The following is an 18,762-nucleotide window of genomic DNA, read 5'->3' on the forward strand; positions in this document are numbered from 1 at the left end:
TGCAGCGACTTCTCTGGGTGTTAAGCACATCACACAGCGGAAGATAACTGTATCTTGTTGACTGCTCTCAATAACACTACAACAATCCTCACCAGAGATAACCTAAAAAAGTTTGCGTGTCTGGTGCTGCACATTGGATGAGATTTTCAACAACAACTGGGAAAGATTTTGAATTATCATAAATAAACCTCAACTGTTCTTAACTTTTGGCTTAGATTTATACTTGAAAACTGACTGCATCAGTACTGTTACAGAGATATAATCAGGTCACAACAGCCGAGGAGATAACACTTTGATAGGTCTGTGCTGGGAAAGAGTGGTGACCTCAGCTCTTGGAGGACTTGAAGGATGTTGGGTCTGAGGAACGGTGTGCTGGAATCAGCAGCTGCTCGAACGCATCTGTTTGACTCTTCCCACTGATGTCGTCAGAGATTGAGCACGTCTTTGGACCAGCTTCAAGGATTTGCTCATTTGGGTTTTGGGGTTTTTAAAAGGATCACACCCCAAAACCAGGCAGTTATTTGGAAGCTGTAAGCATAACCATAGGGTGTGCATGTGGGGAGGATGTGTCAGGCCATAAACTACATTCCATAATGAGATATTTAAACATTTATGGAAGGAGGTCTCATCAGGCTCTCCAAAGGGAAGTACATGCCTTGGTTGCTCTTATTTTATACTACACAGCGCAGTTTATAACTGACCATAAAGTAACCCTGAGAATCCCTGAAAAATCTGCAGAATTCTGCAGAGGACAAAGTCATGCACTGAAAGCAGGGCTGCGGATTTTGATAAACTGAGTACCAGCAAGCAAGAAACCAGCAAGACTAACAGAACATGTCCTTCGTCTGCTTACTTTGTTCGCTGACTTCTCTGGTGTTTTCACTGTCAGATCAGCTTGCTTTCCTTTCTTTGAAGGGGTTCTCTTTATTTTTGGTGAATGAAACTTGCCCTTCAACTTCATAGTAAACGAGGAGAGATGGGAACGCTCAGAATCTAGAAAGACACAGAAATGCGTTACTGGATTAGGGTAAATTTGTTGAAACCATGGAAGTTGTGTTACAGCATTATCTGGAAGACCAGCCCACGGAAAACTTTGCAACCATGTAAATTTATTGAGTGGAACAGGATAAAAAAAATTGTGGCTATTATGTTCCCAACCGCAATATCACCATCATTTCCTGCTTCCCCTTGGAGGCAGCAAGGCTGCAGTGCTAAGGCAGGAACAGTGGGATTGCTACTGCTCTGTGCCTTGGAGAGAAAAGGAAAAACACCTCTCTTGAAAACACTTCTCTCTAGCAGATCCCAAAGTACTTTACAAAGGAGGTAATCATCGTCCCTCTTTTGCAGATGAGCAACTAAGTCAAGGGGATGAAGTGACTTGTTCGCAGACCTCTGGCAGAGCAGAGCTCCTGCCTGTGCCTTGGCTGGTGGTCAGTAGCCACTGTGGGTGTGCAGGCAGGGCTCTGCCTCGTACCCAGGACTGGTGGCTGCTTCAGGAAAGGAAAACACACTCGGATGTAATGCCCTTCCCAGGCTGCTGATGCCTACCTCTATCCACTTGGTAGCATCACCTTTGAATGTGGCTCCATGGATAATCAGAACAAAAATGCCAGCCCTTGTAGTTCGCAATGGGTTTCACTTCAAGTGTACCAAACAAACCAGAGAACAGAGGAACCGCTTCAATACTGGGGCATCCTTGAAGGAGCTTAGTTACAGAACAGCTCAACCCTTGTAAAAATTGTATTTTCATTGTTTTTTTAATATCTAAAAGCAGAAGTCTCAAAGGTTTGCAATCATGCCATATGTAGACTTACTGTCGAAATGTATTTTTATCTGTTTAGCCATGAAGCTAAATAAAACTAAGCTGCCTTGTAGAGAGCAATTTAGAATGTATTTTGAGCAAAGAGCACTTTAATAAATGAAGGTCTGAATTGCTCTTTAGTGACCCAGATAATTCAGCAGAAGATTCCGAACTTGTCTTTAACTACATTATCAAGAAAAGTAAGCAGTTTTGCTGTATGTTTCATTTTTCTTTTAGATTATTTGGGAATTGACTGCACTGGCAAATGAGTCAAAACGACACAGTCCCATGCATGCAGCACTGCACCACCTTGTTAGCATGCAGACTGCAAACAAAAAAGGCTGCTGAGTCAAATCTAGCACCCAGAAGCTAAATACCACACTGCAGTGCAAATACCGCTCCTCATACTCAGAAATTACCTAACCACAACTCAAGGGAAGGAACCTGTGCTTGTCTCCCCATAAGGGCTGTCTCCCTCTAAACTTGGTTTCCTGGTAGCGTGTTAAGACACTGCTATTAACATCTTCACCAGAGCCAAAACTCTGGTTAGTTACGTCCTCCAGATCAAAATTTTGCAGGCATCCTATTAATGGAAGCTGCCTCAGCACCGATTCTAATCTAGTCTGGCTGCAGACCTGTTCTCTCTTTACAGGAGTAAATGTTTTTCAAAGTTTTCTTTGTACCGTAAAGTCCTGTTTAATGCACTGAGGAGGAAGGCACTAAGAACCCTGGTCACTGCAGATAAATCCAGACGTATCAGTTGGCCTCTGAAGAATCACTTGCAGCAGCTGGCACCCTAACTTAGCAACAATTTACGTCATTGCTTTACATCCACAAGGAGATCTCCAAACCTTTAAAACCTTTCTGGCTCCACAGGGTGCTGAAGGTCACCACTGAAAACAGCTCCTGGCTGCTGTGATAATGCTTTTGCACTCCCCCCCAAAAAATAATTCGTATTTGTTTTGTACACCATATGAGAATTTCTATACGTGCACATGCATGCACGCTTGCCAAGAGAAGTCACGGCTCTGAATTTATTTTTCAAGACCTGGCAAACAATTACAATAATTAATCTACAGGGAAATAATGGTAGCAGCAACAAATTGCGTCTGGCTCCTCCACGGGCTGCAGTGAGATCCAAACTGCTAGTCTGAGTAAGAAAATGTTCAATACCTACAAAACCCTTGGTTGCTTACGGTGATAATTTTGCCTTGTAGGGACAAGAAATTTGGAAGGGAGCAAGATTTCAGAAGGCTACAATTTCCTTTTCTCCTTCCCACCAGACATCCCTACCCACCTTTATGGGGCAAGCACACGAACAACTGAACCAATGCGTGTGCATGGTCAGGAACCTCCAAAAGGAGATGTCTTGTCAGTGGAGAAAGTTTCTCTTCTGCTGACAGCAGATTCCCTTCACCACCACCACCAGCCTAACCATCGCCCTTCGCTCTCTTTACCCTTCTGTCACATCAAACACTGAGTCATTTGCATGCCACCCTCCGAGGGGACACAGACCTACAGAGGGAGGACAGGAGCAAGTGGCTGGGGCAGAATAGGAACTTCTTAAAATAGTACTAATGAAGTAAACCAGCTGACATTTGCAAAAACTAATAAACATTATTGTTTGAACAGCCCTGCTAAGTCCTGCTTTGAAGATCACAAATTAATGCAGCTTTTTACTACCACGTCTTTCCATCTACAACAAGCATTTTCCAGAGCTCATCTGCTCATAAGTTTCTGATGCATTTGCAGTTAAACAAATGAGTCACAAACCAATATTCTCTTACACTCAATTACACTTAGCACTTAAAATAGCGCTTTTGTTGTTCCAAGCACATTACAAACGTATCTTTCTCATCCTTGAACAGTTAGGTCTTAACCTTATTCTGCAGATGGGAAGCAGGCACAAAGGTGCAGCAACTTGTCTAAACAGAGCAGAGGGTGAGTCAGTGACTCCAGTACAGCATCTCCATCAAACTGCAGGCCCTCATCCTCTCCCCATATTCATCAATCAAGCCGTGGAGCTACTGTGATTATATTTAGTGAATGCCAACAGATATTTGGCATGATGGGCTTTACCGTTTTCAAGCAGATACATCATTCAAGCATTATAAACAGAATTTGCATTTTAATGAATCCAGATGACGCGGTATAAAAGAGAAGTTACACCTAAATAGGAAAGTGTTCTAGCTCAAAGGTGTAGATGAGACTGAAACTCTCCTGCAAAAAGCACAGCTGAGCAAGACTTCCTAGACTGGTTACCATAGCACTGGTCTGCTTTGAGAAAGTCATTTTCTTTACACTATATCCTAATTTAAATATCTAACATGTCCTATGTCTGTCCAGTTAAAAAGTTCAAACAGCACAGCATGCCTTTACAGATCAAATAATTTGATAACGTACAGAGAGAAGCACAAAACAGAGCCATGGCAGTGCTCAAACCACTTCTCCTGTCCCTCCGCTCCTTCCTGCCTGTCTACAGTAACCAAAACCCTTAATGCAGCATTGAGATTGTTCCTGAGCTTGGTAGTCTGCCCGCTGGAAACTGTTCTATCGTATTACCCTCGCCTCTTACTGATGAATAACTGGCAGCGTTTAACTGGAGTCTCAGCACCGGCTTTCTCAACTTCTCTTTCTCCTTTCTGGTGTGCAGGAGGATGACACCCCGTACTGACTTTTGTGCAGTGTCCAAGTATTTGTAAGATGAATGGGAAAAGACAGGGTAATAAACTCAATGGAGTGATTTCAACTGGAAGGGGAAAAAAAAAAAAATACTGTTGTATCGAAGTGTTTCTGTCTCAAAGGAACCGCTGACTTTCCGTCCCCTCATATTTCATCTGTCTGGATGCTCTGCTGCTGCACACAACTGGAAAAAAAATCCCTTCAAAATTACTTTACTAAGGATCTGAGTTTCTTGCTTTCTGACTGGAAGTCTTAATACATCACTCTTTTCATTGCTAATTCCATCCCCCTATTAATGAGGCTCCCACTCCGTTGTGCTTGAACGCGCTCCAGCTGTTGAGTCACAGCCCTGCTCAGCTCTCAGGCTCATCTCCCCCCGAACGGCACGCGTCTGGGGTCCGACCACACACATAACACGGGATCATCCTGCTCCAAGCGGGCTGCTTCGCTGCTCCGCTGCCGGGGATGGCCGGAGGGTTTTTTCGGCACCCCTCGAGCCCCGGGAGGCCATGGCCGGTCAGGAGCCACCTCATCCCCCGGCAGCTCCACCAGCTCCAGCAAAGCGGTGCTGCCTGCCAGTTTGCTGACAGAAAGCAAACTGGTGAGGAAAGAACTGCAGATTTTAAACAACAGTGGATTAAGAGGCACAAGGGAAGGCAGATAAATCAGCTTATCTGCTTGTGGGCAAAGAAGCTATGCTGCTTAGGAGAAAGCCGGCAAGTCAAAGCCCAACGTCCACTGCTGCCATAGTCGAACGGTCACTTTCCACTTGGGTTCAAACGAACGCCAGAAATTAAGTCGAAACGCGCACGCTGGTGAATTCCACCAACCTAACCCAGCAGCAAATTATTTACTTTAAAGTCAAAGTGAAAGTTCAGCCTTTTACAGAGCTCAGTCACAGCAAACTTTCCAGCTGCCGGGTCCTCCTCGCCGGCCGCCTCCCACGCCGGCTGCACGTAACCAGCACACGGGAGGCTTCAGAGATGGGAAATAACCCCCCCGTCTGCTTCTGGACCTCCTGGTCATGTTTTTGTCACTACGGCACAGCTCCGTGGCAGGCAGGCTCCAGCAGCAGGGATGGGCAATTTAACTGTTCAACTTGTCTAGTGCTTGGCTCATACTAAACAATTTGAAGACAGACTTTTTTTTAATTAAAACCCCAAACTTTAGAATACAGTACCTTTTCTTTCCTTCACCTGAAAATCTAAACCCTCCATCTTCTCTCACTCTGTATGTGTTCACCCACCCAAACCCTGCAGCTTTAGAGGAGGCAAAGCCTTAAAAAAGGGTTATAGTTCATTTTCCAGCTTGAAGTGACTCTTGCGGCTCGTTAGAAAGAACGAAGTGGAGTCTAAAAATCTTATCCCACAAATGGTTCCCTTTTCAAAGGCCATTTGGGTCTCCGCTGGATGCACATATTTAAAAGCTATCAGATTAAAAATAACAGCGGACATCTCTCCCCATGTCATAATGAAGCTATTGTGCACATTTTTAATCAACCGCTCCTGCCATTTATGCCACGAGTCCTTTGAAGGCAGAGGTGACTTATGTAATGAGTTACACAACGATGCCCATTAAAACGGCATTTGTTCCCTTGGGCTCAGCTCCATCATTTGTGGAAGACAAAAGGCAAGTTGCAAGGCTTCAGCTAAACCCTAGCTGACAGGGACTTTAAGAGTTCTGAAGCAAAAGGAAAAAATAATGAGCTATAGTTCAAAACGACCTTTCCACTGAGGCTCTCCGTTTGGTGCTGCGATGTGCTACCCAGCAAGAGGCTACGGGGCTGGGGCTATGGCTCTGGCTCCTCTAGACCCAGTTCTGCTGTCAGAAACACAGGAGAACAGGCAATTCAGGACGGACAGATGGGCACATCAGAGCTTCCCACAATAGTCATGAAGCATGCTGCCAAACACAGATCTTTCGAGATTTTATATGTATATTACTACAATTCCCAACCATCTTCCTTCCACCCTCTCCCTTCGTCTTAAGGCAAGGGCTGTTATCTACTACATACTTGTAAGAACACAGATCTGTGGGGCCTTTGCCCTGGCTACAGCTTTTGGGCTCTCCTGTAATGCAAACATTAAAATAATAGTGATTGACAGAAAATTGAAGCCTTTGAGCTTTGCAGAAATGTTGCTCTAACCTGAAACTCAAACAGCCTCTCCCAACAGCCAAGTTCCTCCGCAGAGGAGCTGGCAGAGCCGATGCAGGAGGAACGACGTGAAGCTCACCAGTGGGCTGTGGGCAACAGAAGGCTACCGCAGGGGCAGTTTTAAAAATAATTTTTAATAATTTTGTGGTGGAGGGCATCTCTGTCTTGAACAAAATGTTCAAGCCTGCCCGTGGGTAGCTATGAGGATGGAGAGGAAGCACTAGGTAGCTATGAGGATGGAGAGGAAGCACCAGGCTTTCAATGAGGGTTGAAGAAACAGATGAGGAGAACCCCAGCTATGTTTTTGGCCCTTTCACACCCACAATGTGTAACTCGGGTCTCGCATTACGCAGCAAACAGCCTTCTGCTACATTTCACGCCCTCTTTCTCCACAAGTCCTGGGGATGTTCAGAAGCCTAAAAATGCTGCTATGCAGCACTTGTGTGATGCTGTATGTTCCCAAAAGGATGAACTGGGATCCTGAATACAGAAAAGACAGAACAAAATTAAAATATTCTTTTTAAATGTCTGAGCGTATCACTGCTGCATCATGGGTGCTACAGAACCCTCAGACCTACCACTTCCATCTCCGGGAGTTTACTTTTCTCAACTTTGGCATTACCCCCAGAGACTGAAGCAAATAGAATTTATTCAGAAACAAAAAAAGACCCGGTAGGGGATCCAGAAAGGAAAAAAAAAAAAAGGGAGGGTCCAGTGTCAATCAGGAAGTTTGCCCACCCTAACCTTTGTACCTTAGGTGGAGCTGTTTGTAAGCTGCTCCAAGTCCTTCTCCGGGGAATCCGACGGCTAGGAGAGCCGCCAGGTTTTAGAGGAAAACGGTGGAGGAAGGGCAGCTCGAGAATCAAACAATCATTCTTGAGCGCTAAAGAAACTTTTCCTTTAACATCACGTCACCTTCGAAGCAGCCAGCTTTTGGGAGCGGAAAGACCGACTGCCCTTTTTCTTTTTTGGCAACATTACAGTGAATGAGCATAAACCAGCGAGCATTAATGATGTGCAATGACAGCACACAAACTTCTATGGAAAAGGGAGGCTCAGTTCCCTCTCAGCTGGCCAGGCAGTGCTCACTGACTCACAGGCTTCATTATTTTTTATGCCGCCCTCCGGGGCCTCCAGAGGAAGCAAAACATTTTTATTTGTCAGAGAGCACATTTTTATTTTGATTTTTTTCCCCCCCTTTCTAAGCAACCATGAATGAGGCATCTCCAGCTGCAGCAACCTCATGTGGAAAGAGCTCACAGTGTTTGCAAGGGAACTGGGAGGCACAGAGGGCAACTTATCAATTCAGCCACGTCTCACAACTGCAGCGAAAAGGATTGGGTCAGTCAACAACATTAATTTTATGGTGCATTAGTACTACAGCTCTTCTTCCTTCGAGCTTCATATTCGGAAGCAAATCTTCAGGCTGCGAGGAAGAGAAGATGCACCAGACCAAACAGCAAGCTCAGAGCAGCTGGCCAGGTTCCCTCCTAGTCCTCTCTTAGCCTGAAGTATTTCAGAAGAGAGAAATCTCCTTGCACGCAGACACATAAACCAGGAATCCTTTAGCTGCTGAAAACTGCAGCAATGCTACCCAACTGATGTTTTTTTGGGGGTGGGGGGGAAGGAAAGAGGTACAATCAATTGAACAAGGAGGGATTTAAGGGAGTAGAACTTTGCTTCCCACGTTCCGTTTCCTCCAGCACACCAAAGCTGGCTTTGAGACTTCTTTTGAAAAAGATACTGTAATTTATTGATAAGCAGCAGACAGGACTTTTGCTCTGTTTTATCTGAAAGAAACCCGCTCCAGCAGATTGGTCCCGTATCAACTCACAAGCAGAAGTGCTGCCGTTTACCGAATCACTAGCAAACCTTTGTGCGGCATCTGGTGAGTCTCTGGTAATTTCCCATTTACGTACTGATTTTGTACAGCCCTGCAAGCCCAAGAGAACTAATGGGATTACAACACTGGTAACATGACTCGTAACTCCCCCTGTGCCAGCAACACTAAAACAACAAGAGAGTCAAGTAACCTCCAACATCAACATGACTGCTGTGGTCCATGCTCACCCTGCTCTACACATGAAAACCACCAAGGTTGTTAACTAAACATTTCATTTTAAATGGAAAGAAATAATCCATCTACAAGGCATAGCCTCTCTATTACTTCAGCAAACAGCTCTGAGCACAGAAATTGCACTGGTTGCGAGGGAATCTGTTGAACTTCTCTGTTCACCAAACATGACTTAATATGGGGTCCGTGGGCATCCCCACTCGTCTAGCGGCTTTATGAGGCTATAGTCATGACAGTGATTCAGACATCTAAAAATAAAGCCCTGCAGGCACAAGTATGCTTGCGCACTACCTGAGTCACTCCAGGCTGTAGGGAGCATGTGAGCCAAAGCTAATTCATTTCATTCACACTGCTGCCATGGCCAAGTAAAAAGCCTTGTCACTGAGCTCCGCTTAAACTCTTTCTCCCCTCCTCTCATTTTACACGAGCACATTTAGACTCTTTCTACGTTGCAAAATCTTTGCTAGACTTGGGTTTCAGTCGTACGGCTGTCAGCTTTGAAACTCAGACCTGAAAGATTATAACCTGATGTTGCTGAAGCTGTTTATCCATCTCCAAGGTGACAGAATGTCGTCACTGGCACTCTGCAGGACGGCAAGCAGAAACGCATTATTTTAGATGCTTTAGGGAAAAGCCTAATTGCTCACAACCTGCCTACAGGTTCAATAGCTGAAAAATAAGGCTGTAAATGAGAGTCTTGACTTTGCATCTGCCCCACAGCACCAGTTTTGAATGGGAAAAACTCAGCCCTCTTTCATCCTCGGAGAGCAACCTCAGCTCTCATTCATTAGGCGATGGAAAAAAAGAGAAGCTGGCTCGGATCTGCCTGACACAATTTCCAGTTGCTTTGGACATTACTAATTATAGTCATCTTTATTTTTGACCTCTGATTACAGACTCTTTGCACATTCAGACTGAATGGCAAAGCTAACCCCTCTTTTCTAGTAGGCTTGGGAGGAACCTTATACCCTGGCCCAAAAGCCACCGCCCACACTCATCTGAGCTGAGCACAAGAAATAAGATCAAAACATGGAAAGCATTTGCTTAAACATGCTCCATTTTACTTCCTTCTTTAGCAAGTGCCATAGATTAAGGGCAACGGTCCAGGTGAGAGTGTGATGTAAGCTCTTTTCCACGCATGTTAAGAGATGAGCTAACTTATCTGCAAGGAAGCCTCATTTCTCACTGTTCTGACTAGCACTGTATCCTCGGGGCTCAGATGCTGAAAAGCAGATATTCGGTTCGGTAAGATTAAACATGCCTGCACAATTCCAGTGCAACATGCTGGGGGCTCACATCTCTGCAAGAGAAAGAAAAATGAATTTCAGGAACGAGGCCAGCACAATCTCCTAGAGAGGCATTGCAATACCAGTGTAAACTTCCCTAATATTGCTTATTCAATAAAACAAGGCATCACAGGAGGGCTATGCAAATCACTAAACTTTGAAGTACTACTACGCTGTTGCCCCAAAGGGCCAGCTCTCTATCTCCACATACACAGACAAGCATGTGTGCAAAGCGGTACGGCAGCACCGCAGGTGTGAAATTTCTGATGTAATCGGGTCAGAAGCTGCTTTTACATTATTGTTGTGCTGCTTGCGTAAAGGGTTAAGAAGCTGCAGGCCATATCCTCAATTCCATACCGTATTCTATACCTGATAGGATCTGCAACCAAACCACCAGTTTTATTGCCTGCCTACAGGCAGTAAGAAATTTTAGTCTTCTATAAGCACAATTTGAAACATCAGTGCCTCCAGCAAGGGGAAAATGAGATGTTAATTGAACTGAACAGCCCAGGAGGGAGAGGAAATACAAGCCCTCGTCTTTGTTAGCTGTAGGATTAGCACATCCCTAGACCATCATGGCAGCAAACATAAGCTAGCTTAGGAAGTCTAAGTGGGACGTCTATCTTTCACTCTACTGCACATAAACATTAAAAGTTACTTTAGCAGTAAACAATTATTTGTGACAGCTCTCTACTTTATCCTATCTCCTCACGCCCAAATTGAAATCGCCTGGTTACATCGCTCCTACAGACAACAGGTTTCAAGGAGAAGGCATACCGCTACAAACACCTGCAGTTCTCCCCAATCTTCTCAGCCAATCCAAACTTTAAAACAGACAAAAAATCTTTAAAAATATATAGAACAATAAACTTCTACAGAAGCAAATCCTAGCAGATCTGTACAAGCGTCACCAGAAACATGAAGGGAATGTGAAGGAATCCATGCTGTGTAACACAACCAAGCCTACTGAAGACTTGAGGCTTCAGTAGCATGGGAAGTCACTAGAATTTTACTTGTTAATTTAATGCTGAAGAAAAAGCAGTTATTCCCCAGCTATTTCGGAATATTATGTAGCCTAATGCAGTGACAAGTTTGGAAACCCACTTAAGGGGATAGCTGAGCCTGATTTCTTTGGAACTTATTTCTTTGCTGGCGTGCAACATTATGTCTTGCATCACCCTGGCTATCTGTATTTAAACAGTTACTGTTATCTTTTATGGAAATTACCAAAAGTGGGCCCTACTAAGAATCAGTTTCTATTTTCTAATGAGCTTCCAGTTTACTGATACAGGAAGCTGGCCTGCATTTCAAGAAGAAACACCTTCAACGCTAACATACAACAACAGGGCGATAGCTGAAGGGAACTAAGCTGAGACTATATTTTACCAAAAACAAAGTGAACCTTATCTCAGCATCTCTTTACAATCCTGCTGAAACAATTCTTTTATCACCGAATAAATCTTGGTGAATTAACAGCTACTTGAGTGAGGTTTTTACTAACAGCCCATTCCCTTATCATATCCCATTCCATGCAGAGCATGGCATCAGGTTTCAAAAGTGAGATCTTGCCCAAGAGCCATACCTGCCAGGGAGGTACAGGGTGCCACATGAATGCATTCAAAGACCACAATCCAATCCATGTGAAAAAGCGTGTTTTAAAACGCCGTGCCCAGATTCTGTGGTAGAGAGACCTTAGGATTCTATAAATAACAAATAATTTTGTACAGTATTTATATTTAATTTTGTTTTGACAGAGCGGCAAAACCACAACTGCCAAAGCTATTTAAGTCCCTGCAACACAATATGCGCTTGTGTGGCGATCCTGCCGTCCAGCCCTGAAAGGTGAATCAATACTAATTGCAGCTCCTGGTACGTTGAGCAATACTTTGGGAGCTTAGGAGGTCCGTTTGGAAAACAGCAGCTAGTCTGTAACGAGAAAATTCAGCTCCATGAAGCCTCAAGACGCTCGACGCTGGGTCTGGCAGCCCCGGGAGGGCTGCGGGTCGGGTCAGGCTACGCTCCATCACGTCCAGAGAGCACTGCCTCTTTGGTCAGGCTAAGCCTGGTGCTTTGTCAAAGCTTCAGTGTGATTAACTTTATGCTCTTTCACCGTGAAAAACATTCAATAACCGACTGATTTCTGCAGCGGATTTAGTATGTCATAGCAGTTGGGTTCAGAACGACATAAAGACGTGTTTATAAAAATACTTTTGGTGCCATTATTAGAAGGGTAAATGCCTCCAGACCTTCCGTGCTTAATATTATCAACTGGTAATGCACAACCACCCTGCACAAGCTTCATCCCTGTTGGATTTTGAGTCCTCAACTGGGTCCAGCTAATGAGGCAAAAAAATTACACTGCAGTAAGGCAACAAGAAACGCTGTAAACCATCTTTCAACTGATAAACAACCACCTATAACGTTGCAAACACAGAACTGACTTTGTACATACAATCCATGTTTATTAATATTATTTTGCAGTACAAGAAGCATCTAGGACTAAGCTTTGTGGCAGCCTAGTTAAAAACCATAGCTTTGTAATTGCTATCCAATATCACATGAGCTAAAAAACACTCATGCCTAGGAGAGTATGAGTCTCAGACTCTGCAATAACAGGAAAAAAAAGGGGGGGGTGGGCAGCCTAGTGGCCCCACAGACCTTTCAATTTTCTCTGTTCTTATCTGAAAACTTGGGGGGGGGGGGGGGAGGAGGAGGAAGAAGAGGAGATGGGGTGCTGCTGGGCAGAAATAGCCATGAGTTGTGGGAGGGGGTTGAGAGGAGTTGAACACTGCAGCCATTGACTGCAGGACCTCCGCAAACATCTGCTCCCCACAAGGAGCATTCTGCCGTGACGCCCTGCACGACTTCACGAGGAGATTTCCAATCTGAGCTTGGACTTCATTTATTTTACCATGTGTTTTGGGGAAACTTCCCTTTCCTTTCTACCCTATTTACAAATTTACACAACAAAATCAATTTGCCTCCCTTCCCAAACAAATAAATTTTGCCTTTTTTCTCCTCTGTGTACTCATGAACTTTACTCTGAAGCTCAGCAAACAAACTCTCAGCTACATCTACTTCTAAACTGCTGATTTCTGTAGAAGAATGACAGATGGAAGATATCTCTCCTGCTTCATTTTTGGCAACTCTGCAGTCAGGAAAGTCTGAATACACTAAATGTGGCATCATTCTTCGTTAACCTGAAAACCAGCTATGTATCTATTGCAAAGAGTTCAAAACATGAAGATGTCTCGAACAAATCTTGGAAAAGGCCTTTGACTTGGGAAAACCTGCTTCATTAAAACGTGTGGAGAGTCCCGAGTTCCTCCGCAGAAACCTCCTACAGTCTATATGGCTTTAAACAACGCCATTTCCGTGTTTATCCTGGTATTACACACAAGCCGTAGGTACAAAAGACCCATAATGGCTTGATTGCTGCTACTTGATAAAAAACCAACACTGTATATAGCAGTCACAATGTTAAATTATGAAACTGAAGCCGCTCATATGGAAACTTTGAAAGACGCCCCTCACAGAAGACATTTTTAACAAGGATTCAAATCACTTATAAAAGAGAATTAAAAAATAGAGAGAGAAAATACTTCAATACTTCAAGCACAGTCAAGTTAATTTGCCATTCGTTGGTAGAGAACAGAGCAGGTGAAGAGCTGAGCTGGTTTTCTGGCAGCTGTACGAATCTATACTTTTAAGGAGATCACTTGAAACTATAATACACCAGTAATATATCATGATAAAACATACCAATACTCAAAGCCACAACAACCTTATAGCTCAGACTTTATAAATGAGAGGGCTTTTCCATCCAGGAAAGTTAATCCAAACCAAGGTGAAGGTTGGAAACTCACACACAATATTCCCAATTAATTCCCTACACGGTTTTACTTCGGAATAAGACTGTCCACTTGCAAAGTCGATTTAGCTAATTAGAAACCAAATTCACAATAAAGGGAAATATTTAGGGATAATTCTCATACATATGGGAAGCTGTTTCTCAGATAAAGGGCAGCTTTGTCAAACAGAAGTAGACGACAAACCTCCAAGGAGGAGATACTTCTTGTAGTCACTCTCCCTACAATCCAGCAGCCTGTTCTCAAAATTGTTTGCATATATTTTCTTCCCAGTTGGTAGGAGTGGTTTTATTTTGTCTTTTTTTATTTCTTTAAAGGACACTCCTGTGGTACTATAAGGAATCAGGAAAGCAGAGGAACTAAACCTGTTCCTCCAACAACATAAACCCAACACTTTCCATTGTAAAGCAGAAATTCCTGTTTTGTGCTCTCCTGTTAAGAATCGGGCCTGCATTTGCAAAACAACCCAACAAAGAGGTGCCAGCTCCACTGAAATACTTTGTCATTCACGAACCCAGTGGAAGGGAAGTCAACTGTAGACCTAGTAGCAAAGTTCTAGGCTTACATTTAGACAATAGTCTAAACAAAGCCTAACCTAGCACCAAACAGGCATCTAGTTTTTACATAGGAATTTGCAGAATGTTTCTTTTGCCCCTTTAATGTCAAAACTGCCACCTCTGTCTCTCTGAAATGACTGTGTGATGGTTTTTCATTTTACACAGCCAGAAATTCATGGCACAAATGGATAAGAGGTGGGGATTCAGAGCAAGTGACACTTGACATCAGTCACATGAAAAGCTAATGCAGAACAGACACAAAAACATGTCAGTATTGCTGGAGGACCTACCTGGATGACGGCAGCGCAATTCTTGACGTGACTGTGAGTGGCATTAGAGGACAAACGGACTAACCATGATCCTGAAGCCACATAATATTCCTATAATCGGCTTGAATCGTACCGCCAGTCAACAGGCAGCAGAGAGTAAACAGTTTGGCAAAGCTGTCCGAGCAATAATCAGGTTACTGTGAAAGAAATGACCAATATTCACAGCAAATGACCCAGCATAACCAATCTCACCATCCCTAACAAGCTCTCCAGATGTAACAGTACAAATGCTTACAGTCGCTTTCAACATTTCAAACCAAGAAACCACTCCCTCATATTCTTAACTGCCTCCCACAGCAAGACAGACGGGGATTTGGAGTCTCCATAAATTCTGACTAGTAGAGAAATCATCCCATTAATTTTCTAACATTAAGTCTACCAGGCTTATTTTATAAAATTACTAGCCAAACCAGAGTCCAATAATGAGATGATCTATTTGGAAATAATATTTTGCTTGGAGGGAAAAAAGAAACACTGTTGTCATCTATAATACCCATAAATCACATTATTTGCAGAGTACAGCTTGGGGACTCAGGGCCAATCTAGTGATAGGATTTCTCTTCTCTTTGCACCATGTCAGCATCTGCTCTCTTCATGTGAAAATAAAAAGCTGCCCAAGGACATTGTAGCACTTTCACACCCTGAACCACCCATATCCCAAAGAGTCTGCCTAGTTCAGTTAGTTACAAGCACACTACATTTCGCATTTCCTACCATTTTAGTATTGAAAGTGTTTAGCTGAATATATGATAACACAGACTGGTACAGCAGCTCTTGTTCAACTTCAAACAAATATAAAATGCGTCTTTATTTGAAAAGCTGAAGTCAAATGCTCCAAGGCTTCTTTCAGAAAATGATCATGCGGCAAAACGATGTGCATACAAGGTGAACACCAGTAAATACAGTCAAAAGTACATCCTCCTCTCCCTCGACATGTTCCTACTGTTCAATTACACTGTGGTAGACATGGTTTGTTAAAGGATTTTCACGCGCCTAAGAAGCCAAGTCTGGCAGTGATTTTTTTTTTTTTTATATTTAAATAAACATTTTACTCCTATATATACGTACTGCTTTTAAAGAGAAGATCTGATTGTGCTGAATTACTGTATCAAGAAACAATCATCTCCAAGGTAAAAGGTAACAGCCAAGCATGAAAAAAATCACAACAGGAAGAAGAGAAATTATATTCCAGATATGAGAGCAAACCACACTGCTTTCAAAGCATGCTAGGGGCTATGAAGAGCCCACTGATTGCAGATAAGAATTCCGATTGAATTTTGGAGGTCTAATCTGAAATACAGAGAGTCACAATATTCCTGGGGGTAAGCAGCTCCAGAGAGCATCACTGTTACAGGAGGACGCTTCTTCTAGCAAATTACCATCACTCTCACTTGAATTCACATCTTCTGGTTGTGTATTAACACAACAATCTTGTATTATCTTAACCTCAGCCTATCATTTTACCTCCACAGAAGCACAGGCCAGAAAGGGAATTCCAGAGTTGAAGCTCATTCTCTTGCTGGATCAGAAAAATCACAGCGTAACCATATCATACAAAAGGTCACCCACTGGGAACTGATGCAAAGCAAGGAAAAACAAAACAAGGAAACCAAACAAGGAAACAAAACGAACAAGGAAAATCCTTAAACAAAGAAGGAAAATCTTTGAAATCATCAGTCCAGCCACTTAGGTGCTGTTATTTCATGATGATCTTGATTCTTATAGCTAGTTCTAAATTTTCGACGAAGTGTGTGTTATTTAAAAAATACAACCTACATTTGAATTTCTACATAAGAGCACAGATGTACACAAAGCTTTGCATGTTAAATGTGTGGCTTTATAGTGGCTTAAATTTCACACATGCCCACTATTTCAATGGTAAATCTGTTCTGACATTGCTTATTGTTACAGGATCTAAAAAAAATACGGAGACACAGAGAGCGCCTAACATGCGAGTTTTGATAGCAAACAGGCTATCTACAGAGAGGCTCAGCAGACAGAGAAGGAAAAAAGAGGCCGATCAGTCGTCAGTCAGACTCTTTTTAATCAGGTTGAAACGCTTTGCTGCGAAGAGGGGGGTTCAATCTCTCCAATCCACATTCCCATCGCTCATGCTGCTTTCTTAATTAGCAGCAAGTGGACAACAGCTGTCAGTAGCCTGGAGGCCAGAAAGTTATCAGCAAAAAGGGACACGAGTTAAGGAGAGAGACATGGGGACAGCCATGGAACGGGTCCGTTAAATGCACGAGTGGTCAATACACGCAAGGGATCCGGCCACAGCCGAAATGGCATACTAACACACGGCCTCGGACACTGACACTGAGAGGATACTCTTCCTGCTGGCTTTAGTCTGGTTGTTTTAACATATGACTAATTGCAATTCAATTTTGTTTGTTTGTTTGTTTTAGTATTCCCATAACAGGAAAATTTAAACTGAGAATAGAAGGAAATGGGAAGGCCACCCTAATGTCTTGATGGAAATACACGGGTGTCAATTCAAAGGCACAGTGTAATAAAGTCTTCAAGACTGTTCCCGAGGTTTTAAGCATAAAAGTTGAAGCACAGGAGAGAGGGGTAGAAAAGATGTTTTACTTAAACAGCAGAGAGAAACTTTAGAAGAAGATACAAACTTAATCAGAGACAACTAGAAGCCATAACCTCAAATAGCACGAAAGAAAAAAACTTTACTCAGCCATTATTATTTGTGTATTAAATCCTACGAGCCCAAGTCATTGGTTATGACCTTACTGTGCCACATATTAGACTAATGTGGATCAAAATGGAATTTCTGTCCTAAAGAGGTAATACCCTCTGGTCAAGCCATGTGCTTATCTGACAACACAACTCCCCGACTCTCTGGATGATCATGAGTCTCCGGAAGATCAAGAAATAAAATAATAGCTTCCCTGTTGGACATACTAATTACTGTCATTTGCGGCAATGGGGGAACTCAATGCAACTGTAAGCAATAAAATGTATTATTAAAATTTCCCACTGCCCATTTGTTAACGACAAATTGCCATCACCCTAACTTCAACTTCTTCAAAAAAGCCAGGCTTCTTTCAAATTTCTCTTTAACCTACCCAGAAAGCATAGATTTGGAGCAATTTTCTGAGGCCTGTCTGGCAGGCTGCAGTTCTGCCAGTTCTAAATATATACCAGCTTTCTGAGCTTGAACCTACACAAGGGAAGCTGGGCTGAAGATGGAAGCGTTTCCCCAAGCTGCCAGTAGACTAGCAACACATTTAAAAACCCTCATCAAATTAAGTGCTTAATTACAACTCAGACTTTGAGACTCTGGAAATTAGGATAATCTTCTGGGAAATTTATTAGTCTCCCGCAAAAGAAATTGCAACATACAAGCCAAAAAAAGCACAGAGCTTGGAGAGCGTTAGCCCATCAAATCACACCTTGTACTTGATTCCTCACCCTAATTCCCGAAGAATATGAGCTGAGATGCGCAACTTAATTTCAGATTCTTGAGCCTCCGTGAAAGATTAGGATCAACATAACCAGGAGGCTAAATCATGAACAGTAGTCTCATGTAAAAAGTTGAGAAATGTTTGTTGAGAAGAGTTGATGGAAAGCTAGCTGTGCATGGACCTTCTCACACTTGACTTGGTGAATGTACTAGAGGCAGGGCCACAAAGGGCACTGCTTGGAGAAGGTCTCAACATAGCCATTCACACAGCCACCTAAATTTTGCCAGCAAATCATGGCTACAGCCTTGCCGGCCTGCTCCGTTCCTCTAGGTGGCATGCTCTGTGCACACAATATTACCTGCATCTTCCCACAGATGGAGAGATGCCACAACTACACAGCACTCCATCTTCCACTCTCACTACCCCATGAGATCTCAAATGCCTTAAAAACATGAACAACCCACTCACAGGGTATACAGCTCTAGCGATAAACTGAAAAGCCTACAGAAGCTTACGGAGAAGTACACATCATCTGACCAAAGTAACAAGTTAAATCATACCAGTAAATGAAACAAGGGCAGAAGTTG

The 18,762-nt window shown here is 43.1% G+C and overlaps 1 protein-coding gene across 3 annotated transcripts in view; it reads right to left on the reverse strand.

The window, feature by feature from the left end:
- The window catches only part of RAPGEF1 (Rap guanine nucleotide exchange factor 1), an 89,528-nt gene that overhangs the window by 53,820 nt on the left and 16,946 nt on the right, over positions 1 to 18,762 (reverse strand). For all 3 annotated transcript variants that reach the window (XM_075520033.1, XM_075520032.1, XM_075520031.1), the window contains exon 2: positions 854 to 993. In XM_075520033.1, coding sequence (XP_075376148.1) covers positions 854 to 993 — 140 coding nt within the window. The remainder of the gene's footprint in view (positions 1 to 853; positions 994 to 18,762) is intronic.

Source organism: Mycteria americana, chromosome 17, assembly GCF_035582795.1.
Source record: "Mycteria americana isolate JAX WOST 10 ecotype Jacksonville Zoo and Gardens chromosome 17, USCA_MyAme_1.0, whole genome shotgun sequence".
Classification (NCBI taxonomy): domain Eukaryota; kingdom Metazoa; phylum Chordata; class Aves; order Ciconiiformes; family Ciconiidae; genus Mycteria; species Mycteria americana.